The 26,646-nt window shown below is 38.9% G+C and overlaps 1 protein-coding gene across 1 annotated transcript; it reads left to right on the top strand.

The window, feature by feature from the left end:
- Positions 1 to 30: 30 nt before the first annotated feature.
- LOC121452978 (arylacetamide deacetylase-like 2) lies at positions 31 to 13,698 on the top strand. The gene is made up of 5 exons (XM_041659465.1): positions 31 to 168; positions 3,910 to 4,132; positions 6,786 to 6,855; positions 8,702 to 8,873; positions 13,096 to 13,698. Exons 1-5 carry the CDS (start codon positions 31 to 33, stop codon positions 13,696 to 13,698), a joined length of 1,206 nt encoding a protein of 401 aa, XP_041515399.1.
- The last annotated feature ends 12,948 nt before the right edge of the window (positions 13,699 to 26,646 follow it).

Genomic DNA, 26,646 nt, shown 5'->3' with positions numbered 1-26,646 from the left:
AATCTCTGCATTGTGAAGAGGCGGGATACCATGGGATTCAAAACTCTCTGTTTGGGGCTGTTTTGTGTTAGCTTTTTATCTTATATTTATACACCTATACCCGACAACATTGAAGAAACTTGGAAAGTAATGGCCTTGGATGCAGTTGCTAAAGCTTGTACACTTATGGTAAGAATAATATAATTTTTTCAATGATTAAGAATGAACACTTGTGAGTACTTTGATAATATTATGGATGCGATTTTGAAAAAAGTACTATTTTCAAAAGAATATTGTTAAATTGATTTTCACGTGGGTTCTAAGATAAAAAAACAATCTCAATTATCTTATAGTATAACGATATGAATTACTGATAATAGCACTTATTTGATATTAAATCAGCATTTTTCTTATTGCCATCACTTCTATTGTATGCCTTCAATTATAAATTTCCGAATTTCTGGGGTTATCTTAGGAGACGCAGGGTGGATATAATGGATGTATAAATAGTTCCCTTATCATCAGAAGCTGGCATTTTTGGCACTGCAATACATATGCTTTAGTTGCATATACATATATCTCCATTGTTTTCTAAATATTTCAGCTCATAGAGCAGGACAAAAATATTCAGAAGAGTGCAAACAGGGAGGGAGTAACAGCTTTAATTTGAGCTCCAAACTGCCTTGTTTCAAATCTGTGCTCTTTTATGTGCAAAGTGGGTGCCTTCCAAAAATACCCTCTGTTGACAGAGGCAAAATATCAAAGGCAGCAACATTAGGAGATGAATAGAAGATCCGGCAGTCCAGGGTGGAAGAGCAGGAGACACTGTTCTAGGACAGAGTTACTTGTAGTTGCTGCTCTCTGAGTCTTAGGTCTTCCAGCTAGTCCCACGAGACTTCCACTTTCTCTACAGCTGTCTCTTTGTCAAATGTTCTGGTTCCTTGACTGAAGTAAATGGGAGAACACCTGAGCAAGCCCATATCAGCTCTGCAGATAAACTCTGGACTTTCTCCTTTGACTATTTCACGTGTGTTTAAATCCGTGGGTGACAAATACCCATGTTTTCAACAGCATCTCATTATCAGAACACCCACTGCAAAACTCTGTTGTTACTTTCTCAGCTCCAAATGTGTCCAGCCGTCACTTATCTATGATGAAAATATACACTTTTTGTGTTTTACATTATAAAATATTATCCTGTACTTCTAAAATGACAATAGACCAAATAAAGGTATAATTAACGTTCATCCTAGCAAATGTAGAAATCTTTGGTAATTTTAGCACAGGGTTCTGGAAGTCAAGGTCGCAAAGACAATAACAACCACTGGTTTTTAACAGAGGAAATTGAGCCGAGTGGTGATGGCGCAAGCCTTTAATCCCAGCACTTGGGAGGCAGAGGCAGGCGGATCTCTGGGAGTTCGAGGCCAGCCTGGTCTACAAGAGGTAGTTCCGGGACGGGCACCAAAGCTACAGAGAAACCCTGTCTCGAAAAACAAAACAAAAAACAACAACAACAACAAAAAAAAACATAGGAAACTGAAAACTAAAGCTTGTTATAATGCAGCCTTGAAAAATAAGTTTATTGTTGGGCAGGCGTAAGTTGTTTTGAAAGAGTTTTGTAAAAATATCCACATATAACCTTGAAAAAGTTCTTGGACTGTACATTATACCAATTAACTTAAGAGTGAGGATGCTAACTGCAAATACTTGTGGGGATGGTTCTGTGTATTAAAGGTCAGGCATTTTAGAATAGCATCTGATAATCTCTGCATTGGTAGTTCTTGTTATAGCCTTAAAATGTTTGAGTGTCAGTTTACATACAGAAAATGTTGGCATAGAAGAAATAAAGCCATTGCTAAAATTTAAACTTAAAAAGCAAATTTACTGAATAAACAATTATCTGAATATACTTATTTCTCAAGAACTCACATTAACGGGTCATCTATTTGATAATACTCAATAAGCAAGAAAATTCTCAAGAACTATTTTTCTATTTTAATAGTCAATTCGATAATGTGTGTGTTGGAGGGAAGGGCAGGCTGTGGTATGTGCAGAGGTCACAGGATATGGTCTGAGTGAGGGTCAGCGCTCCTCATTCCCCAGATGGGCCTTGTAGGTGTTCATGACTGGGAGTAGCTACCTTTGTCTACGGAGACATCTCACGGGCCTTTGCAGAATTATTAATATAAAGAACACTTAAATAATGAGGCAAGGTTTGTTGAATATTAGCATGAACTGCTATATACACTAAAAAATATTGATTCATCTAAACTCTAATATAGCTCAGTAAGAAATTTATTGTTAGTATTATCAATGCCTGGATTTAAAAATAAATGAAGTTCAGAAAACACATTGATCAGTAGTTTGTTTTCTTTTTTATTTTTTTATATTTTTATTATTTAAGATAATTTTTAAATTTAAATATGTTTTGCTGATATTCTTCTTCTCCACCAAGTTATTCCACATCTTCTCCTTCTCCCTCCCACCCAACTCTAAGTTCTTTCTCAAGAAACAAACCCAATATCCTGAGTGGCCTGCTCTGTTCTGAAGGGAAACAGAGGAGTGGATTTGGGAGAGATGAGAAGTGCTGGAGTAAGTTGGGAAGAGTGGAGGAAGGGGAATCTGTGGTTGGGATGCATTGAATGACAGAAGAATAAACAAATGCATGCATTCATACATAAATGAAGAAATAAACAAATAAAATAGAAATAAAACAGCCCCCCCCAAACCCAATACAGCAATAAAACTCCAAATCCTAGAAAACAAAATATAATAACACCCAAAGAGAAAAAAAAAACAAAAACAAAACATAAAACCAACTAAACTGTAATCATAAAATCACACACACACAAAAAAAACTATGGGGTTCATTATGTGTTGGTCAGCTTCTCCTGAACATGAGGCCTATCCTGGCATGAACAATTTACCTGGTGCTACTCCCCTGGAGAAAACGAGTTTTCCCTCTCCGAGCAAGTATAACTGACAGTTCAGCGATTAACTTTTACCCTAAACAAGATTAAACAAAAACTATCACTTAGAAGTTGGACAAGATAAACCAACAGAGGAGAAAAGATCCCAAAAGAAGGCCAAGAACCAGAGACCCACTTGTTCACACCCTCATGAATTCTTTAAAACCACTACACCGGAAGCCAGTTTATAGTATAAATGCAGAGGACTTGGTGTAGATGCCTGCAGTCCCTGTGCTTGCTGCTCCAGTTTCTGTGAGTTCACGGGTGCTTTTCTCGGGGTTGTGAGTGACTTGACAAGTATGGTCGCAGTTTGGGGCACACATTTCCCTTGTCGGCACGTAGAGAATAGCTTTAACAGCCCTACGCTGTAATGGTGCACTAATAAAGACCATTCAAAGTATCGTTGGATGTGGAGCTTTTAAGATTTGTTCCTTAAGTAAATTGCCCAGTTCCTAGGTAAACTGGTCACTTAACCACAGGAAACTTTCTGCAATTAAATCAAGGAAGGCTTTTACAGAAATGGGCCTAGGGAAACAAAATGGTTTAGAGTAAAATCCATCAAATTCAGATCACGCATAATATGGTCATATGATAATACTTAAGAATTGAATTAAATAAAATAACTTTAGATGGAAATATGACAACCCTCAAAATTAGAAGGATTATAAGACATAATTTTTACTATGAATTTATAATTGAGTAATAAATACAAAAAGGCTTTAAAATGTGAGCAGAAATGCTTTTATGAATGATATCTAATTGAAAACACCTGAGATTTTCAAAAGCAGAAGGGTCACCTAATAAGACCTTCATAATATTATTTGAGAATAATTTTACAAATTCTTTATTTCTATTCATTTGTTTTGTTTTTCATTTATTCTTCTAAACATTCTCTTCACATTTGTCTGATATTACAGATCTAATGCTGAATTATTTTGCTAATTTTGTTTTGTTTTTATAGGCTCTGAGTCTTGAAAATGTAGGTGTTATGAGATATGAAGAGTTTATTTCCATGATTATCAGTCTGGACTATACACAACCCCTTTCAGATGAACACGTCACAGTAATGGATACAGCCTTTGTCAACATCCCTGTGCGTCTGTACTTACCCAAGAGGAAGTCGGAAGCCCCAAGACGGGCTGTGATCTATTTTCATGGCGGGGGTTTTTGTTTCGGAAGTTTCAGTAAGTTCATGATAGAAGGATAGAGAATGGTTGCATGTTTATAATATACAAGTATTGGCATATTCAAATATACATATATGGGCATGCTTAATAGAGATGTACATATTCGGTATCCAACACAATGATAGGTACACACATATGTGATGAATGACCCGATAAAGTTTTTCACTGCAAGGTTTGCTCTGTACTGATCAACACTGGCTTCCTTTTGTTTTTGAGATAGGAACTCATCTATCCCAGTCTGCTCTGGAACTCACTACTTAGCTAGTGGTAACCTATTATCTATGACCATCAACCTCTTGCGTGCTGGGATTTAAGCATGCGCCTCACTCCTGGTATATGCAGTGCTGGGGTTCGCACACAGTGCTTCCTGGAGGCTGCAATAGCATCCTAGCAAGTGAGCCCCAGATCAATCCCTTACCGCAGGAAGCATTTTATTCTCATCTTTCTTTTTTGGGTTTTTTTTTTCTTCCGTTTATTTATTTCTTCCCCACCACCTCCTCCCATTTCCCTCCCCCTCCCCCAATCAAGTTCCCCTCCCTCGTCAGCCCAAAGAGCAATCAGGGTTCCCTGCCCAGTGAGAGGTTCAGGGACCACCCTCCTCCATCCAGGTCTAGTAAGGTGAGCATCCAAACTGTCTAGGCTCCCCCAAAGCCAGTACGTGCAGTAGGATCAAGAACCCACTGCCATTGTTCTTGAGTTCTCAGTAGTCCTCATTGTTCGCTATGTCCAGCAAGTCCGGTTTTATCCCAGGCTTTTTCAGACCCAGGCCAGCTGGCCTTGGTGAGTTCCCGATAGAACATCCCCATTGTCTCAGTGTGTGGGTGCACCCCTCGCGGTCCTGAGTTCCTTGCTCGTGCTCCCTCTTCTTCTGCTCCTGATTTGGACCTTGAGATTTCTGTCCGGTGCTCCAATGTGGGTCTCTGTCTCTGTCTCCTTTCATCGCCTGATGATCTCATCTTTCATGTGGGATAAACCACATTAAAAAATGACATGGACAAGTCAATTGCTTTGGAGTTTTCTCCTGGCGTTCATAATACCTTCAGCAACTACAATATTGACAGGATGCATATGAGAAACACTTGCTTTTGCTACAAGAAGGAGTTTGTGATTTGTTACTAATAACATTATTAACGGTAGAAGCAAAACATATAGGGAAGTTGTTCAATTTGACTCTAAAGCAAAACAGAACTAAATAGTAACAAACCCTAACCATGAAGTCCAGACTCTCTGTTTGACTTTTGTAATAACGGCCATATACAGCTGATAAAAAGTAAAAATATCAAAAATTTGCCTTTATAAAATCTTCAGAAATTCTATGGTAGACTGTAACAATAGATGTAAAACTATTGTATGTAAAGTATAAAAAAGAAACAATATAATGGAATCATAAAAATTTCAAAATAATATGTAAATATTTATATATTAGACTCAGGTAATATTTGAATAGCCAAGATTCCCCAGTGAGTATTTTAATATAATAAGGAAAATTGAGTATGCTTCCTTGCACCTCAAGAATGGCAACAGATTTCAGTATATTGAAAACTGATAGTTTGAGGCAGTTCCCTGCCTCATGCTCGGCATAGTTTTAAAGAAAAGTATTGTTTGTGCATTCTAAATGTTTTCTCCCAGTTATTCAAGATTTATGAAGTCCAGAAGGCAGATACTGACTCAAGAGAATAAATATGTCCTATTTGTACATCTAAGCCTTACATTAACTTGCTAAGGGATCTTTAAAAACCCATTTGCCTTTCCTTAGACCAGTGGTTCTCAATCTCCCTAATGCTGCAACCCTTTAATGCAGTAGCTTATTGTGGTAACACTAAACATTAAATTATTTTTGTTGCTACTGCATAACTGTAATTCTGCTACTGTTATAATGTAAATATCTCATATAAGACCCTTGTGAAAAGGCCATTTGACCATAAGGAGGTAGTGACCCATAGGTTAGGAACTATGACCTTAGACTTTGTGTTAATGTCCTAATTATTGTAGGACCATATATTGGGACATCTTCAAAAAAAAAAAGAAAATGTTTTAAGGTATTACATTGTTATCTTAGGCAAACAATTATCTATCTATCTATCTATCTATCTATCTATCTATCTATCTATGATCTCTCATCTACCTACATATCCATATACAAACACATATGTACTTAAAGAGAGAGATCTATCATATTACTTCTTCATGAATTTATAATCCAATTGAGAGAATATGCCAAGAGTTCATGTATATGAATGTTAAGATGATTATTTCTAATAGAGAAATTGAGAGCTAATGTTTGGCTGTTGATAGGAGAATCTTGGATTATAGACCTAGCTGTATTGACTGTAGGAAGACCAATTAGCTTCTTCTACTGTCTGAATCTTCCAGACTGAAGTACAGTGCACCAGTCTACAAAGGGGTAGGAGAAGGGTCATGGTGTGGTTTATAGCGAAGGGCAAGATGAAACCAGAATGTTCCAAGCCTAGAATATCAATTTACAAATCATCCCTTTCTCTCTAGAGAGAGATCAAGAATGGTGAATTGTTTTAGGGCCTTATGCATGGAACAAAGTATAGGAAACTTAGATTCCTGTCTAAGAATCTATTATTATTTTTGTTACCTTTTTATTACAAGGAGTACTATGACCTTTCTCTCTTCATTTTAGAGCAGAGGGCTTTTGACTTCCTGAATAGATGGACTGCAAACAAACTTGATGCCGTTGTTGTGGGAATGGAGTAAGAACTATATTTCTTTGACTAGTGTGATTTTTGTCTTAACTGCTTATAGACTCAATTTCTGAATAATACATCGATGCTTAAACTGTAATTTTTAAGTTTTACTATATATTATCTGTCACAATTGCTGCATAGACTACCCCTTAAAGGAGTCCAGCGTCCAAACTATTCTCCTTAAATTGTGGAAATCGTTGAATTATATCCTAAGTTGAGCATTTTGTGATATTCTTTTGCTTAAATCTTATGTGTATCAGTTGTGTCTCATTTCACATAGATGGGAGGGGGCAAATTAATCATTGCATGCTTGGGATATTTGATCATTTTTAGGCTCGGAATAAAATGTTTGCGTTCAAAATAATTATTTAGAGAGTTATAGGCAATAAAGTTTGGAACCAGTTGAAATCTTTGACACATGCTCTCAAAAGTGACTTTATACTCTGATTGTATTTGAAGCATGCATACCAGAGTATCTTAGGATAGATCACCATTTTTCTTACTCATATTAATATACTCTAGATTTCTGAATCTGAGTTTGACTCTGAAATTCATCATTTTTAAAAGGATTTTTTTCTTTTGTCTTCTCCTTGGTTCACAGTAATAAAAATAGAATCCAATGTTGCTAATATTATATAATAATATTGCAAAGAAAGTAGGTGCTAACATGTTTATTATTCTTATAATTCCCAGAAAAAATTTATATATTAATGAATAGGTTATGATACGTGAACAGTCTCCTTCAATTTGTAGAAAATTTGAAGTAATTGGAATATTTTACATTCATTTTCAAGTAATGATACTGGTTTGTGCTGCTACACATTTTATCTAATCCTTATGATTTGCATTGTTCTAAATTTCCTGTTTGTCATAATAAATATAAATACCTTTTGGGTATATAGATACATCTAAGTTATCCTTTAGAACTTTCTAGGGCAGTTTACACTATATTCTAGGAACTGGAACACCAACATTTGACATTAAATATATTTATAAATTTTGACATTCTAAAGAACAAAAAGAGAACAAGATGTTTTCATAGCCAGTTACATTAAGAACACGAGCTTGCACAGGACTGATCTAGGCCCTCTGCATATGTGTAGCTTGGTCTTTTAGTGGGAATCCTTCCAGTAGAGACTGGGACTGTCCATGACTCTTTTGCCATCTTGTGGGACCCTATTTCTCATATCCAGTTGCCTTGTCCAGCCCTAATAAGAGGACAGATGGTTAGTCTTACTGCAATTGACATGCCATGTTTTGTTGATATCCGTGGGAGGCCCGTTCTTTCTGAATAGAATAGAAATAAAGAAAGAGTGGATGAGTGGGGGTGGGGGACAGGGACAGAACTGGAAGGAGTAAAGATGAGGAGAGAGAGAGAGAGAGAGAGAGAGAGAGAGAGAGAGAGAAACAGAGAGGGGGAAGGAGAGAATAGGAGATGAAGGACTGGGGGGGGAAGAGAGAGAGAGAAACAGAGAGAGAGAGAAGAATGGAGGAAGGGGAGAGGGAGGAAGGGAGAGAGAGAGACAGAGATAGATAGATAGATAGATAGATAGATAGATAGATAGATAGATAGAGGAAGATATAGAATATCTCCAGTATAAAATGCACTTGAAATAAAAATTTTACTTTCAAACCTAATGGGGTTAGTAATTAATTTGCTAACTTCAGACATAATGTCATCCATTATTGACTTAATTACATATTTCAAATACCTTTATATTGATTTTCATTTTAATTAGACATTAGAAGAAAACCCTGGACCAGTTTTTAAAAGCTGAACGGTAGGATTTGGTGTTAAATTGCATGCCTTAGATGTGCTAGACCTGTAACACACTCCTGCTCTGTTTCACAGCTACAGGCTAGCTCCTCAGCATCACTTCCCTGCACAGTTTGAAGACGGCATCACGGCAGTCAAGTATTTTCTTCAGGACAAAATTCTTAAAAAATATGGAGTAGATCCTACACGAGTTGCTATTTCAGGAGACAGTTCTGGGGGCACTCTGGCAGCAGCCGTGACTCAGCAGGTAGGCATTTCTGGCTCTACTGCAGCTGGGAATGGTTGCAGCTCCTTGTTCCTCTGCTAGACCTGTTCTTCTGGTATCATGCCTTGAAAAGGAGCATTCGTTCCCACAGAATTACAATGGTGCTTGAGGGAAGCATCAACTCATCATAACAGCACTAACTTGGGCTTTATATTTGCTGTTATATTGATCTACAGACCTATCTGCATGTTGAGAATACTTTTATTTCAACCATCCTTTTCTTTTGTAAAGGGTGGTTCTAGAACTGCTTTTCTCAGGCACTGAAACGTTATAGATATTCTCGTTCCTTCTTAACAAAGAAAAATATAGTAGTGTTTGAATTAGGCTTCTACTGGATCTGTGGGCGCTGGATGGTTCCTGTCAGGCATTTTGTTACAGAAACAACAGAAGTAACTAACATATAAAATCGGCACTGGGAACTGAAGCCACTTCCTGACCGCATGGTTTCAGCTGCTGTGTGGAAGGAGTGTGGCCTAGAGAAGCTGTAGTGTGATGGAAGCAGTGACTGACAGCCAATGGCAGAGTTTAGAAGACAAAAGCTCTAACCAAAGTGAGGACAAAGAAAACTGTATTCATGCGACTTCAACGGGGAACACATACTCTGTTGGGAACCAGATTAAAAGCAATTTGTGCTAGTTTCTCTCAAAGTATCTGGCTGCCTTCTGCCTTTGTATTGAGATTTTGAGTGATGCTGAATTGAAAAGTAATGGGTGAATTTGGTTGCAAAATGCATCTTTAAGATAGCATAGCACTTAGACTGTGCCATAATTATTTCTTACTTCATTCATCAGACTTACAGTAGAAGCAAGCATAAAGCAAGGCAGAAGTGTGAAAAATACACAAGTTGATGAGTAAAGAAGCTTTAATCTAGTTAAATTGAGGGCAAGGAGAGTTCAGACAAAGTAACTATGGTTATTAAAGAGATTAGTGTCATTGCGGAGAAAATTTGAACTTTCCTAGTGCAATAGAAAAGATGATTTGAGAGAAGAACACACTGATCAAGAGTTTTGAGCTCACCATACAAGTTTATTTAAAAAGAAAATGCCTGAGGAAAATTTTCCCCAGTTAAACTATGAAGGCACACAAAGGCCACCACCACCATGGTACAAAGGGACCAGGATACAATGTTTACAGGCAGTAGAATGTGACTGTCTGTATGTGTTCCTAGTTTTACAGGCGTGAAGGATACAACAATGAGGGGCTATTAAACTTTGTACCATGGTTCCTGAATGTGATGGTTGATTTTATTTCTTCTTGCTCTGGCAAAAGTTTTTATGACATTTAAGAGCCTTCTGGTAGAGCATTTTTTGATGTGAGATTTCCCTCTGTATGCTGTGATTACCATTCATGAATAAAAAAACTGCTTTGGACCTATAGCAGAGCAGAACTTAGCTAGGCATGGAAAACTAAACTGAATTTCTGGGAGAAATAAATCATAATCAGAGAGAAGCCATGGAGCTGCTACCAGAGACAAACACGCTGAAACTTTGCTGGTAGGCCACGACCTCGTCGTGGTGATCTACAGATTAATGGAGGTGGATTAAATTAAGATGTAAGAGTTAGCCTATAAGAAGCTAGAGCTAATGGGTCAAGCAGTGATTTAAATAATGTAGTTTCTGTGTTATTATTTCGGGTCTGGGCTGTTGGGAGGTTGGGAAATAAACAAGCAGCTTCCATACAACAATTTATAGGTTTTTGAGTACATATACCTCTATAAATAGGCAGAAATAAATTTCTTCCTTTCCAGTTGATACCCAATCATGGTTTTCCTTCTTATTTCCCCAGTTAAGATTTCCACTATTATTTAAAGCAGCATGGTGAGAACAGGTTCTTGTAGTTTTAAAGGAAATGTTTTCATTTGGTTTATTGATGGCTGGTGATTTCTTGACTATAGCTCTTCGCAAATGTACTCTATCTTACCTAATTTCTTTGAGACTTTTTTAATCATGAAGGAATGGTGGATTTGCAAGAAAATTTTCACATCTTTTGCAACTATTTAAGCTTTGGTTCCATATTATATTTGCATACAGAATTTTATTTTTAAATTTATATATGTCGTACTAATTTTTCACTGTTTGGATAAAGTCAACTTCATCTTATTATATGATCTTTTCCAGTGTTGTTGAATTTGATTTGGTTATTGAGGATTGTTAAGTCTGTGTTTACCTTGGAAACTGATCTATGATTTCCCTTTTTGTTTTGGCCTCATCCAGCTTTGTTATCAGTGCTTGTTATCATTTATAGAATGACGTTGAAAGCATCATTACCCTTCTTATTTTATAGGTACTTTTGGTGAATATAGACTAGTTTATGGGATCATTTGACAAATATTTTCAATCCTAAGGGTTTGTTCCTTGTATGATTTTTATTACTGTTTCGATCTCATTATATTATGATCATTTAAGGATTTATTACATCCTATAGGTTTTTGATTAGATATAATTTTGGTATGCTTCATTTTTGTAAGCAATTTCACACTTTCAGGCTTAAAAATTCTTTTTGTTCTGTGTTAGCTTTATAACAATAACATGATACAAGATTACTATTAGTTATGGATATTTTGGGTACTAAATTTCTACTTTCTTAGATTTGGTGAATTTTCTACTAAAATTACTTTGACTATTTTTTCTATACTTTAATTTCTATTCCATTACTTCCTGTACTTCAACATGATTTCTTACCATGACATCAATAAACAAGCTAAGACAGTTTTTAGGGGATACTTTTTCCATACATAGATATACTTAGCCTGTCCTAAAATCTGTTGTAGAATATCATAAGGGATGCCTGTGGACCTCAGTGATAGTTCCTTCTCTCTTCTCATCTCCGTCCTGCTAAGGAGGAGTCTCCCTTTCTTTATAATACTGCATATTAGTGTGCTTGGTTTCATCTTTAAAAAAGAAATTAGTTCTCTGAGAAGCGGCAAGCATGGGGCCTCCTTCAGGTCTTCTATATACATGCTATGGCTGTTAGCTTGGTGATTTTGTGTGTGTGTGTGTGTGTGTGTGTGTGTGTGTGTGTGTGTGTGTGTGAGGACTCCCAACAATGGAAGTGGCTGTGTCTCTAACTCTTTTGCCTTCTCTTGGGACTTTTTTCCTTCCCTTGCTTTCCCTTGTCTAGCCTCAATATGAAGGTTTTTGCCTTGTCTTGGTGTATTTTGTTTGTTCATGTTGGGTTGTTGTCTTTTGGATGCCTATGCTTTTCTGAAAGGAAATAGAGACAGAGTTGACCTGGGGCAGAGAGGAGGTGGAGGGGGACCTAGGAGGAGTAGAAAGAAGGGAAACTGTGGTCCAGATATATTGTGTAAGAGAAGAATACATTTTCAAAAAGAAAAAAAAATAGTTCTCTGAAAAATTTCCATGCCATGTGTTTTGAATATATTAACCCACTCCCCTAACTCCTCCAAGACAAGTACCCCTCTCCCTAACCACCAAAATTTATTTCCTCTTTTAAAAAAACACATTGAGTCTAATTTGTCTGACTCATATAGTCCTGGATATTGGATTATTTACTGCATCATATGCAATTCAGAGGCTACCTTCTTAGAGGAAACTGACTCTTTCCTAGCAGCTATCAAATGTCAACAACTACTCTGCTAAGGGTGAGACAGTATGCCCATTTCTCTCCATGCAGGGATTTAGTCTGGTTTGGGTTTGCACAGGTCTTACACATGTTTACACAAGCACTGTGAATTCATATGTGCAACTCTTCTGCTGTGTCCAGACAGTTTCCAGATAGCCATAGATTATCTCTGGCTCTTACAATCTTTCTGCTTTTGAACCGTCAGAGGAGCTAGGCTATACAGATGTCCCATTTGGGGCTGAACATTTCAGTCTCTTATCCTCTGCACCTTTGCCAGTTACCAAGAATAATTTCTACAAATCTAAATGCTTAAATTTTTCCATCATCTTTAAGACTGTGTTATTTCTGTTAGTTACATTTGATAAAAAACATACTTGTATATCTCTCCTCCTTTTGCCTTCTGTCACTCTACCTCCTTATTTTTTCTCTAATCTTTTCTCATATACTCAAGAAAAATTTTTAAAATGCTCTTTCAATGGTTTGACACTTAGTAATGATCAAGGGTATTATAGACATTTTTGACATAACCACAGTTTATAACAGCACTCTGCGTAGGTTTGTTCCCATGTCTGTGTCACGGTTACATTTTCTCTTTTGGAATATTGGACATCCTGTTTTTCAGGTGCAGATTGATCCTGAAGTGAAGCATAAACTCAAGTTGCAAGCCTTACTTTATCCTGGCTTACAGGTGATTGACACTTCTTTGCCATCGCATCGAGACAACGAACATGGTATAGTTCTGACAAGAGACATAGCCATAAAGCTCGTGAGTCTGTTTTTCACCAAGGACGAGGCACTTCCACGGGCCATGAGAAAAAACCAGCACATGCCTCTGGAGTCCAGGCATCTTTTCAGGTTTGTGAACTGGACCACTCTTCTTCCTGACAAGTACAGAAAGGACCATGAGTACACTGAGCCTGTACTTGGGAAATCTGCTTACTCTCTGCCGGCGCTGATGGACCCCAGAGCACTGCCCCTATTAGCCGATGATACCCGTTTACAGCACTTGCCACGAACATACATCCTCACCTGTCAATATGATGTCCTGAGAGATGATGGAATTATGTATGTTTCAAGACTTCAGAACGTCGGAGTTCCAGTTTTCCATGACCATGTTGAGGATGGAATTCATGGAGCCCTATCATACATGACATCGCCACTCTACTTACAACTAGGACTGAGGATAAAGGATATGTATGTTAGTTGGATGGACAAGAATTTATAAATTCAGTTTCCCTTGATGAAGTTTAGTTGCGAAAATATTTTAGTTGTGAAAAGGGCGATAGAATCTGTGTTGTCTGAAACTAGATTGGAACCAATTAAAAGTTACTTTGTGTTCTTGAATTAAGATTTCTCTCTTTTAAACTCTGTATTTGTAAGATGTAAGTTAGTACATTTCCCCTTCGTTATAATTTGCTATTATTATGGTGGTCCCCAAAGGAGCCATCTCTTCATGAATTTGAGAAATATTCATTAATATCATTATATGTAAATTCTCATATCAGACAGATGTTCTTTATTTATTTATTCATTCATATATAGATATAGATTGTCTTGGTATTTTATTATATTAGTATTGGCTAGATATTAAATCAGTGACAGATATAAAATTTTCTTTTACTAAAAAATTGTCACTTGATATTTGAAGACAAACCAATTTTCTTATCCTTGTAAAATTTGATAGTGTAACAGATTTAGCAGACATTTTTGAGTCCAATTTTACAAGAATATGCTATTATATTCTATTTTATTTAATATTTTCTCCCCAAGTATATGGTTTATATTTTCAATAGTCATGTTTCAAAACCTTGTTTTATTTTGTTTCTTGAGCACTATAAATGGTTCCTTTTTTATTGAAAATATATTTTTTCATGCAATATTTTCTGGTTATGGTTTCCCCTTTCCCAACTTCCCTCATACCCAAATTTATATGCTTTCTTTCTTTTTCTCATTAGAAAATAAACAGACTAATTTTTTTTTGGGGGGGGGGAGTGCTGTTTGTTTGCTTTATCTTGAATTTCAGTTTTAGGAACTATTTCATTTCTCTTCTTTGAGTATTCTCCTATGGAAAATTTCAATACCTCTGCTTTTGGTCATCTTTGTGTGAATTCATTTTCATCTGTTTTATTAAGAAATACCATATAACGAGGAAGAAAGTTTAGACAAAAGATCATGTGGGACTCTTTTCCAAAAGGCCAATTGCTACTTTAACATGGTTCATATGTATATTCATAGCTTGTGGGAGGCTGAGGCAGTAGGATTACCATGAGGTCTAGCTCATCCTAGTCTACAGAATGAATCTCTGACTTAAAAATCAAAACAACATAGTTTATTTCTGCCATCTACCAAAAAATTATAATTATGTCTCACTATCTGAGACAGCCACCAACTCCATCTGGAGCCTTGAAGAATTCATAGGGATATTGTACAGTTTACACTCTGCCGGAATTAATTCTACACTAGGCCTCTGCCCTGTGAAAATACATTTGTATGCTTCACCAGAGACAGTGGGGGACTCCAACAGACTGCAGCTTCTGCAACTTGGCTCAATACCCTCAACCCAGTTTAGCCAATGTGTCCACATTTAATATGGACTACTCATGACATAACCTGTGTCTTGCTTCCCATAGCATAGATGCTACAGTGCTCGAAAATCTGAATGAGCTTGTAACTTAGGCTCATGAATAATAACAAAAGAGATCCTATGCACATAATCACATGTCCTGGCTCATATCTATTTTAAGGATGTTTTCCTCACTAGCTCCCAGCTTCTACCTGCAGAGTTATGTATTTGGGGGTGAAGAGAGGATAAAGCAGTGTGTTTTTGTTGTTGTTGCTGTTTTCTTTTTACCTAGGAAATCAACAGGTACACAGCTTAACTAAATTGTTATTGTCTATTATGAAGATTCTCAACCTTCCTAATGCTGTGACCCTCTAATACAGTTCCTCATGTTGGTCCCCCACAACAAAAAAATTATTTTATTGCCACTTCATAATTGTAATTTTGCTACCTATTACTAATTGTGATGCAAATATCTAATATGCAACCCTCATGAAAGTATCAATTGATCCCCCAAAGAGGTCTTGATCCACAGGTTGAAAATCACTGGTCAATTATATTTGCACAGCAGTGTCAGACCCCTCCTTAGTGAAGCTGAAATAATTACATTCTTAACAAGAAAAGAGGATAGCAAAATCAATAATTTTTTCTTCAGATAAAGGAAAGAGGGAAAAAACTTACTTCAATGGTCACAATCAAATCAATGCCAAATCAAATTCCAATTGTTCACTGTCTTGGATCCACTCTCTCGATCTTCTGGACTTCTCCAAAGAGCTTGGGTCACTTCTCTGGCTCTGTCCTCTGCAGCACATACAGTTTGTCTGCCAAGGTCCAGTTGGTTCCACTCTGCTGCTGCTGCTGTTCTTGGTGATCATACCATGGTACTGACATCTCCAAAATGCTGGGGTCTTCTGCTGCAACTGGGTTGTACTTTCACCAATAACCTTTCATAGTCTCTCTTTATAGTGCCAAACCTCAATATCTTTGCATGATCCTTTTTGTCTTGAGCCTTCAGCTGTCAGTAAGTAAATGAATGGGAATTACAAAGACAAGTATAATCAACAGAATTCAAGAGATAGAAGAGAGAATCTCAGGCGCTGAAGATACTATAGAGGAAATAGACTCATTGACATATTGATGTCATAGCAAAAACTATGTCTTTAGGTTAAAAGGCATTAACATTTTAGAAGACAATTAAAGGAAACTGGAAACTTTGAACCTCTGAAGATACATCTGAAACCCGTTAATTCTGGACTATGAAGCCTGGGAAAGAGGCACACCTGTCTGCATTTTTAGGGGGAAACTTGATTAATGAAATAATGAACTACCAGTACCTTAATTTATCAAATGTCATCAAACAGATCTGAGAAAAATTAGTAAATGAGCAGAAGGGAGACAGCTCTTCCAGCTACCCAGGCAAGCCTCTCGTGGCCTTTGGCAAATCCTAGTCTTAGAAGCAGTATTTATCTTTAGCTGCCAAGCCCAGGGGGCCTGACAGATTGTCCTGTAGGGGTAGGATTTGGGCTACCTGTCTGGGCAGGGTGGGATGCTCGATTCCCCAGGGTACTGTTGTCCATTCCAGGAGGGTCCGGGCAGCTGATAAGGTGAAAAATAGCTCTCTCTGTGTGTGAGTGGCTTTGTTATATTCAAAGGAGGAAGTTGTGTAATCATGCATCTTTTTGGAGATAAAGGACTCTGCAGAATATGGAATGTCTCTCTATCATAAGAAGCTCTTTTGTTAAAGGTCACACTCTCAGATCTGTAAAGGCACGTGAGAATCAGACAGGATGCCATTATCTGTCAGGTGTATCTAAATTAGACATGTAAGTTAAATTTAGAAAATAGTTTACCCAATCAGTTACAGCTCACCAATGTCAGTGGCGACAGAAAGATGAGAAGGGATATTTCAGTAAGCCAAAGTATATTGGAGGCAGAAGGAATCCTTGAAAGGGCCAGTGCACATGGGTACTCTTATCAAAGATGACGCTAAGGTTTTCGCTCTGAACTCAACCAAAATGGCGTCTATCCACGTATTTGTATTTTTCCAGAGCTGTTGTAATCTGGACTTTTAAGTTTTACAGATTTTAAAACAAGCACACATATACACACAGACGTAAAGCAAGCATACTGTGGCCACATTATTTTCATATATATATTAACAGACAGATGAACATCTTTTTGTAGGAAACTTTGTCAGCTGACAAACTTAAAAATCCTGGAGTAGGCTGCAGGAGCCAGGCAAGCACACAGGTGGCCCCACTGAGGGCCAGGTAGGCAGATTCTGTAAGGAAGAACAGAAACATAAGGATAGAACATCTATGCAGCTCAGAGTTGGGGAGGGGCAGGGGAAACAGATCTGTTGCAAGGGGAATCCCAGCTTGACCAGATCACAAGCCAGGAATGCAGAAATGGAGACAAACAGCAAACAGCCAGAGAAGGTGGGGCAGTGGCCAGTGTCTGCAGCAGACCAGTATTTGTGAGACACTGGCCACTGAGGGAAGGGGACAGTATCCAGAAACCATTGGAATATGCGGGTTTTGTTTATTTGTCCCCACACTGGCAAAATTTTATGTGTTAAGTATGTATGGCAAAATTTTTAGGTGTTAAGTATTCATTGTGTCAGATAGCCCCAATATTTAAAAAAAAAATTGTAAAAGACAGCCCACAAGCATTTGAGAATCAGGCTTCGAAATGCAGGTGTTCATTTTGCAGATCTATGCTGGGACCCAAAGCCTAGCACAATATGTTCACTAAGGTAGGCTTTGGGTCAAAAAAACAGGGGGAGTATGGAACTTCTCTTGAACAGAATATCATCTGAAAAAGGGGTCCCACAGGACAGGGAAGGTCCTTGTCCCACAAAACAAGGCGGGTCATTGTACCAGTGACAGGTTGGAAGCCTAACACAGCCACATCGCTGGCAGAACAACTTGAAAATTGCGGGAGGCCCTGGGCATCTAAAGCAATGACTTGGAAAGACAACTTACCCAGCTGAAGCTCATCTTATCCTGGCAGAGAGCAGGTATGGGTGGTGTTTTAACAACATGTGGTCCCAAGCCAGTGGGAGAAAAAAAATACCCCTTGGTGGGACCTCCTGATATAAAGTTTCTGCACCCATAAACCTCTCTGACAATGTAATAATCTAAATCAGACAGAATTAGAATAATCTGAAATTTAATGGATACAAATGCTTTAGGAAGATTGGAAGACCACAGGTCTGTTCTCTGGGGGGCAGTTGAAATACCCTGTAGGAGGGGTCTTGAGCATCTCTGGGAATCTCTGGGGAGGGGTCATCATTTGGCAGGCTTTTTCAGGGACAGAATCTGGACTGAGGCAGCTCCAGCGAGGTGGGTGGGAGGCTTTGGGTGGAGCCTCCACCCAGTTTTCTTTGTTGATTCCTCTGTTGAGAGACATCTAGGTTATTTCCTGTTTCTGGGTATTATTAATAGAACAGCATTAAATGTGTTGAGCAAGTGTCCTTTGGGTATATACCCAAGAGTGGTATACCTAGATCTTAAGGTTGAATGATTCTCAACTTTCTTAGGAACTGCCACGCTGATTTCCATAGTAGATATACAAGTTTTCACTCCCACAAGTAGTGGATAAGTACTCCCTGAGAGGACCAAACAGAAGCTATAACAGGCTCCTCATCCTTGCTTTTGGAAACATTGGAGATTGATTGTCCTTTGTTTGTGGCTCTCTCAGAAACTGTTTCCTGTGTCTCAAAGAAACTGAAAATGAGGCCTGATCTCTTGAGAGAAACCCTAGCAGCCTGCTGTATCAGGATAGGGCAGGCCTGAGCCACAATCACCTGATAACCAGATAAGGACAAAGCCTGACCTGAGACTTGTCCCAAAATCAAAAGCTGTAACCTTCACCATCTCTTACTAGCCCTAGCCAATTATAACTTAGTAATATGATTGCTTAAGACAATCATATCTAAAATGACCTTACTGTTCTAGGAATTTCCCTTAGTCATGTTGTTATGGTTTTGGTCCCTTTAAGAGACAAGCCACACCCATTCCCCTCCCCATCCGCTGAGGCAGGCTGATCTTCAGCTTCCGGCCTGAGCTCTTTCTCTCTTTTCCATCTTCCTCTCGGAGGGGCAGCTTCGCTTCTGCCTTTCTCCCCACTTCTCTGTTTTCCCCCTTCTCTTCTCTTTCTCCTCTTCTCTCTCTCTCTCTCCCTCTCTCTCTGCCCCCCCCCCTTACCCTTCCTCCTCCATAACCCCCTGAATAAACATTCAACCTCACCCTGCATGTCATGTCTATCCATGTTTCTGTCTTCTGCCCGCCCGCTTGGGCCACCGCTCTGGGACCGGCAGCCATTTCTGCCTGGGACTGGCTGCTCCTAGAGCCCGCTGCCTGCCACCACATGGCCCGCTACCACCATTTGGGACCTACAGCATTTCTGCTGCCTACTGCTGCGGGGATCTTGCAGCATTTTTTTTAAAAGAATAACACATGTTTCAAAAAAGACTATAAACTGGACCGCAAGATTATGCAGTGGGAGTTCAGCACATTCTTCAGGGGTCAACTCATCAGAGATGCTTAGTGTCATCTGAGACACCTCATTTAGCAAGCCCTGAAGAGCACCATCACCAGAGACGCACGTCTCATTAATTTTATCTGCAAGAAGATAAGGAATACTTCCTTCTGAATGTGTTAGCTGTGTCTCTTGCAAACTTCTTGTGTGAAGAGCTCTTTCCCTCAGATTACAGCTTGGGAATTCTTCCCACATCACTACAGTGTGTGAACTGTCTATCGGGCATACCTGGGTATATTGGATTGAAAGCCCTGGATAAATCCAGGTATCTCCAAAGAAAGCCCTGGATAAATCCAGGTTCCCACCCCCACCCCCAGCAGGAAGAAAATAGCCAAAAATCTAAGCAGGAAGAGAAGAATCAAATCTAGGATTAGCGGGTTCAGTGACTGTGTTTCAGGAACTAGCTGAAGATAAAGTTAGATTGTAATCTTGAGAAACAGAGAGTTTCCCCCTTGTGATTATCAATGGTATTTTTGAAATACTGTGTTTCAGGAACTAGCTGATTATGACCTTGAGTGATCTTGAAAGGCAGGGAGTTGTCCCCTTGTGACTTTCTGTGGTACCCTCCTTGCCCCTTTCGGATTATTGGGCTGTGGTTTCTTCCTATAAAAACCCCTTCTCCAGGTCACTCGGGGTCGAACTCTTCCCCTGCATGGGTTATGAGTCTCGGCCACAGTGCACTAGCAAGGACGGTCTCTTGTGAGTTACTTGGGCGGGAGGGGGGGGGGGGGTCGTGTTATTTCGAGACTTGAGTGAGAGTCTCCCCACACTGGGGGTCTTTCAGGATGACTACCCCCAGCAGTATGTGATTCTGGCAAGAAAGTAATCACGTCAATGCCCTGATTTTTTTTCAACCAGGTCTTTGTATAAACTTAAAAGTCTGCCCTCCTGCAATTATCTTCCTTGATAGACTTACTTGGTCAGAGTTCAAGCAAAGAGACCTCTGCGGAGACTTTCACAGACACCCAAGGTCATGAATGATGGCATATTTCTGGTTGTTAAGCCATAATTCTCAGAAACATAGAGAACGAGAGCACGCTGGATTCTCTCTGCCAGCAGACAGGGACGCGCATTACATGCATTAACCTTGCTTTAAGGTTAAAGCAAGTCCTCAACTCTTTGTCCTTATTTTTATGCTGGGCTGTTGAAGCAAGAAGTTTCCTTTTTGTATTTTACCCTGAGAGATAGCATAGAGTGTAATCCCTAGAGAAAAAAAAAAAAAAAGGCTGGTTTCAGTTGGCTATCAACAGAAACCAAATACCACATACTCGCTTTGTTTATTTATCTAGGTTGCTTAGTTACCCCAAACTCCCTCTGCCCTCTGGGAAAAGATGTACTCTGAGAAAAAGATGATTGTTGCCTTGCTCCTCGTTTTCACTGATTACAATCTCTAGCTCACTTATGTAGTTACATTTAAGACGACAGCAAAAGCACACATATTCTTTTCTTAGATTTCCCAAATAACTTAGCCTTTCTTCCTTGATTAAGTGCCTTTCCCTTAAGAAGTTCCTGGAGGCTTCAACTAACCGCACCTTGAGCCAAACAAAAAGGGTGACAGGTTACCACTTTGTGGCTTTGTGGCTTTTTTTAAAAATCTGTTTCTTGACTCTGAAAAAACTCTGACCTTTCACCTGGTGAGGGCTGGAGAGTTGCTGATTGGAAGTGTATATAGTCGGAAACTTTTGCTATTCAGCAGAGCAATGTCACGTGTGTTATTAATCTTAGACAATCTGACAAAGGTAAGATGGAATCTCAAAGTGCTTTTGATTTGCATTTTCATGATGGCTAAGGATGTTGAATATGTCTTTAAGTGTTTCTCAGACATTGAGGTTGCTCCATTGAAAATTATCCGTTTAGATATGTACCCCATTTTCTAATTGGATAGTCTGTTAGGGTTTTTTGGTATCTAATTGTTTGAATTCTTTCTTTTTTTTTCCTGTTTAGAAAAATCATTTGACTTTATTCACTGGTGTCCCCTGACCATCCCATATACACGGAGAGAGAAGTAAAATATAGGGGGGCACTCAGGGTTTTGAGTTGCAGCAGAAACCTTGTGGCCCTTTAGTCCAAACAACTGAGAAATGGGGAGAGTCCATCATGTGCTTCATTTATTTCAGTAAAAATAACTGCACTTGCTATGGCAATTCTTTACTGAAAAAGACATCATTTGACAGGAATAACTGAGGAACAATATCACCCTGAGCCACATTAAAATAAATCTAAAATTACTGTTCCTATCTGAATTGTGAAGACTGGACAGGGGTAAAAACCACAGCGACAGGAAATCGATGTGACTAGGTGATGAGAACAGAGACCCCAGAGGCAAATGTGTAAATATCGGGAAACACCGCAAACAAACAAAAGAAAACCATCAGCAGGAACACATTTATGAAAGCAAGCAAACAAATGGGTGTCTATCAAACCTCTACCTATATTTCTAGTTTCAAATATATTCCCACAATGTCATGCAGCCACCTCTATCCTAGCCCTTTATGACTATGTGATGATTAGCTTTCTGCGCCATCTTTATTGTTCTAAACAATGCCTAGATTGCTGGTAAAACATTATCCATGAGTACAATAATTGTTTGTGTCTATCTGGGTATATTTTTTGAAATTGTTTCCAGAAGAGAATAGTGCTGAAATTTTCACACTGAGTAAGAATAATCAAATGCTGTGAGACAATGGTCTGGCTCTATCACTTGTATTTTAAATAAATGCTGATTGGCCAGTAGCCAGGCAGGAAGTAGAGGTGGGCCAATGGGAATTCTGAGAAGAGGAAAGAATCACTCTGCAGTACTCACCCAGAGACAAAGGAAGCCAGACACAGAGCAAGCAAGATGTGACTGCCTCACCAAAAGGGTACAAAGCCATGTGGCTCACACAGACAAAAATTAAGGGCTAATATAAGTTATAAGAGTTAATGAGAAGCCTGAGATCCTAAGCCAATCAGTTTATAATTAATGTAGACCTCTGTGTGATTCTTTGGGACTTAATGGCTACAGGATTGGACAGGACAGAAACTTCAGACAACAATCAAACAATGTGTTCTGGCATTATTCAATTTATTTAAGCCTCTCTATCCTCCATACATAATGTTCTTTCTGCCTTTTTGTTCATGATGTTTCCAGAGCCACTGTGTGTTGCGGGTGATACACATGTCCTACTTAAGGTTTATATTCGAGTTTCTTATTCTCAATACTATAATAATTATGGGTTTCTCTACTGATTACTGTCTACTGAAAAAACAACAATCTAATCTGATCAAGGAAGAGAGGCCCAAGTCTATTGTTATAATAATAAATATGTGAATGCAATTTGACAGCATAACCATTCAGAAAGACAGTGTGTTCTACCCTAAGGTCTCTGGCTATCAAAGCCACAGGCTTTTGACCGGGTTTAAGAGTACTATGTGTGATATCCACTCCTCAAATCTAACCAGAAAGGGGTTAGTTACTCATAAACTTGAGCTATCTTACCAGGAAGCTTAAGTTCATCTTTCTTGAGAGATTGGTATTGCATCATACCTCATTCAGTGCTGTATAAAACCACGGAGGCCCTTTTCTACCTCTGACATCTGTGCAGGCCCTCCTGGAATGGTAAAAGCTAATCAGGAGAAAGACAATTTCCTGATTAGTTTGGTGTTGACTTTAGGTCCTACAGGTGAGTCTCATATCTTCTGGTAAGGGCAGACTGCAGATAGATTTTGAGGTCCAGAACTCCAGTCCAACAGGCAAAAACATCACCACAACTTTGTTTCAGCTAAGTCTTCCCTGAGCATTTCAAACCTGTCGACTGAAAAAAGAATGACAACTTGAAGTAAAAGAATAAAAGGAAAATTATACTTAGCCCATGATCAAAACTGAAGACTCATGTGGCATGAAAAACAAAGATAATTTGTATCCTCAAAATCACCAAATCAAACAGGGCGGTGGTGGCGCACGCCTTTAATCCCAGCACTCGGGAGGCAGATGCGGGCTGATCTCTGTGAGTTCAAGGCCAGCCTGGTCTACAAGAGCTAGTTCCAGGACAGGCTCCAAAGCCTCGTCTCGAAAAAACCCAAAACAGAAAAAAAAAGTCACCAAATAGGTTCTAATGAGTCACCTATTCATTCAAATTATTCTGTCATCGGAGCACTGGACTGTGCTCCCAAGGTCCAGTTAAGAGCAGAAGGAGAGAGATGAGCAAGAAAGTCAGAACCACGAGGGGTTGGTCCACCCACTGAAATAGTGTGCTTGAGATAATTGGAGCTCACCAAATGCAGCTGGACTGGGGGACTGAACAAGCATGGGATCAAACTGTACCCTCTGAATGTGGCTGACAATGGGGGCTGACTGAGAAGCCAATGATAATGGCACTGGGATTTGTCTCTACTACATGCACTGGCTTTTTGGGATCCTATTCTATTTGGATGCATACCTTCCTAAGCCTGGATGGAAGGTGGGGAGGGCCTTGGACTTACCACAGGGCAGGGTTCCCTGCCCTCTCTTAGGACTGGAGAAGGGGAGGTTGAGTGGGGGAGCAGGAGGAAAGTAGGAGGAGGGGAGGAAATGGAAATTTTGATTGGTATTATTTACAAAGTAATAAAAAAAGAATATTAAAATGTCTATGGTATGAAAATGTTAAATGTATCATTCCAGAAAGAAGGTATGTTTAAGTTTTAAATGATCCTAATATTATAAGTGTACAATTATTTTAATATTAGTTGCTTTGGTTAATTTATCATTATGCCTAATTGATAAGTTGGTCCTGGTCATAGGCATGTGATTAGGATAAAATGGCACATAAACATATTCCGGACTTTAGATGCTTCCACGTAAAAGTTTTTTTTTTAAATTTTCTACAATTTTATTAGGAAACTATTGTATGTTAAATCTCAGAAAGATGTCAATGGTTCAATGTTCTTTTGTTTTCAGTATCATTCATTAAGAATTTGTATCATGACTCAAAAGGATAAGAACGGACTAATTAATGCATAAATTATATGTATATATGTGCTCACTAATTCATATTAAGATAGAAAGTATTAATAAAATGAATAGTGCTGAATCTTAAAATGAAAATACAAAAAAAAACAACAAAAACAAATTGTTCAGATGAAGTTCCAGATGCAGAATTCTTTTTATTTTTCATTTTTTGAGATTATAACATAGTCCCAATGTTTCTCACATCCCTTTCCCTCCCCCAACCCTCCTGTCCACCCTCCATCCCCTCCTTCAAATTCACAGCCTCTTTTTTCAGTTTCCCTTCACTGACCCCTTCTCCAAGGCCGTCCAGCCCAGCAACCCTGTCTCATGTGAGAAAAACACTCACTGCATATGCATACCACAGTAGCCATGGTATGATAAAAGAAAAAACTGGGCCAGGGTTTCCACTTTCCTTTGATTTCATCATGTGTAGGAAAAATTCCCATGAAGCAGAGGATCTAACATAAGGTACTAGCTTTAGAAATACGTAGCTCTAAACATAGTTGAGCATATACTTTTGTTGTATGATAGGGCCTCTCTTGGGTATATTCAGCATTGTTTGTAATAGCCAGAACCTGGAAACAACCTAGATGCCCTTCAACGGAAGAATGGATGAAGAAAGTATGGAATATATACATATTAGAGTATTACTCAGCAGTAAAAAACAAGGACTTCTTGAATTTTGCATACAAATGGATGGAAATAGAAAACACTATCCTGAGTGAGGTAAGCCAGACCCAAAAAGAGGAACATGGGATGTACTCACTCATATTTGGTTTCTAGCCATAAATAAAGGACATTGAGCCTATAATTCATGTTCCTAGAGAAGCTAAATAAGGTGAATCCAAAGACAAACACATAGGCATCCTCAGGAATATTAACCTTCATCAGGCGATGAAAGGAGACAGAGACAGAGACCCACACGGGAGCACCGGACAGAAATCTCAAGGTCCAAATCAGGAGCAGAAGGAGACGGAGCACGAGCAAGGAACTCAGGACCACGAGGGGTGCACCCACACACTAAGACAATGGGGATGTTCTATTGGGATCTCACCAAGGCCAGCTGGCCTACGTCTGAAAAAGCACGGGATAAATCCGGACTAGCTGAACATAGCGGACAATGAGGAATACTGAGAATTCAAGAACAATTGCAGTGGGTTTTTGATCCTACTGCACGTACTGGCTTTGTGGGAGCCTAGGCAGTTTGGGTGCTCACCTTACGAGACCTCGATGGAGGTGGGCAGTCCTTGGGCTTCCCACAGGTCAGGGAACCCTGATTGCTCTTTGAGCAGATGAGGGGGGGGGGACTTGATCGGGGGAGGGGGAGGGAAATGGGAAGCGGTTGTGGGGACGAGGCAGAAATCCTTAATAAATAAATAAATTTAAAAAATAAAAAAAAAAGAAATACGTAGCTCTGTTCACTCAGTGTGAAGTAGTCTCCAATATTCTTCCTTCTGTTCCCATGCTGATAGGAAGACAAAGACTTCCTAGAGAAAATAAAGTCCACAGTTTGATTTGACGTGGAATATGCTTCAAACTCAATAAAAAGATTTAATCATTCAACGCATGAATCATTTACTATCCAAGCAAATGGGACTTAGAACAGAAAATGTCTTTTCTGCGGGTTTGCTGCTGGCAGCGTTAACAGACTGACAGACACATCAGATTTTAGATGAGAATACTGGACTGGAGCTAGGAAGGCGGGACTTTAACTACCAAGACAGCCAGATATAAAGTAAAGAGAAACAGGTTTTACAAGAGAATTGTACAGACTGGAATCAACTGAGCTGTAAACAGGGAGGGAAAATGATGTAATTCTATCATAATCTCAAAATAAAAGAAGTAAAACAAAAAAGAATTTCCTAATCAGTGCAATTGAACACTCATAAAAAAAAAAAACTGCTGAAGTTTCTCAGCAGGGGACATAGTAAGGCACAGAGGGAATAAAGAAGAAGGAACTTTCTTTTCAAAGTTTGCATTGCTTTAAAGGTGCCCTTTGTATTCTCTTAGTTTACAGTTGATGCACACACTAGGTTTCCTGTTTGTTTAATACCCTTTATACACAGAACAGAGAGTGAAGGCATTATTTTCGTCATGGTTACATT

Source organism: Microtus oregoni, unplaced genomic scaffold, assembly GCF_018167655.1.
Source record: "Microtus oregoni isolate MIOR12 unplaced genomic scaffold, Mior012 000010F_ref0000083, whole genome shotgun sequence".
NCBI lineage: Eukaryota > Metazoa > Chordata > Mammalia > Rodentia > Cricetidae > Microtus > Microtus oregoni.
Note: the sequence above shows the minus strand (reverse complement) of the source record. Positions and strands in the feature narration are given on the sequence as shown.

Bases quoted from the DNA above. Each gene is read 5' to 3' on its own strand.
- LOC121452978 (XM_041659465.1), top strand. From the start codon at position 31: ATGGGATTCAAAACTCTCTGTTTGGGGCTGTTTTGTGTTAGCTTTTTA. The intron at 169-3,909 runs GTAAGAATAATA...TTGTTTTTATAG, and splicing joins CTAAAGCTTGTACACTTATG to GCTCTGAGTCTTGAAAATGT. The intron at 8,874-13,095 runs GTAGGCATTTCT...CCTGTTTTTCAG, and splicing joins CAGCAGCCGTGACTCAGCAG to GTGCAGATTGATCCTGAAGT.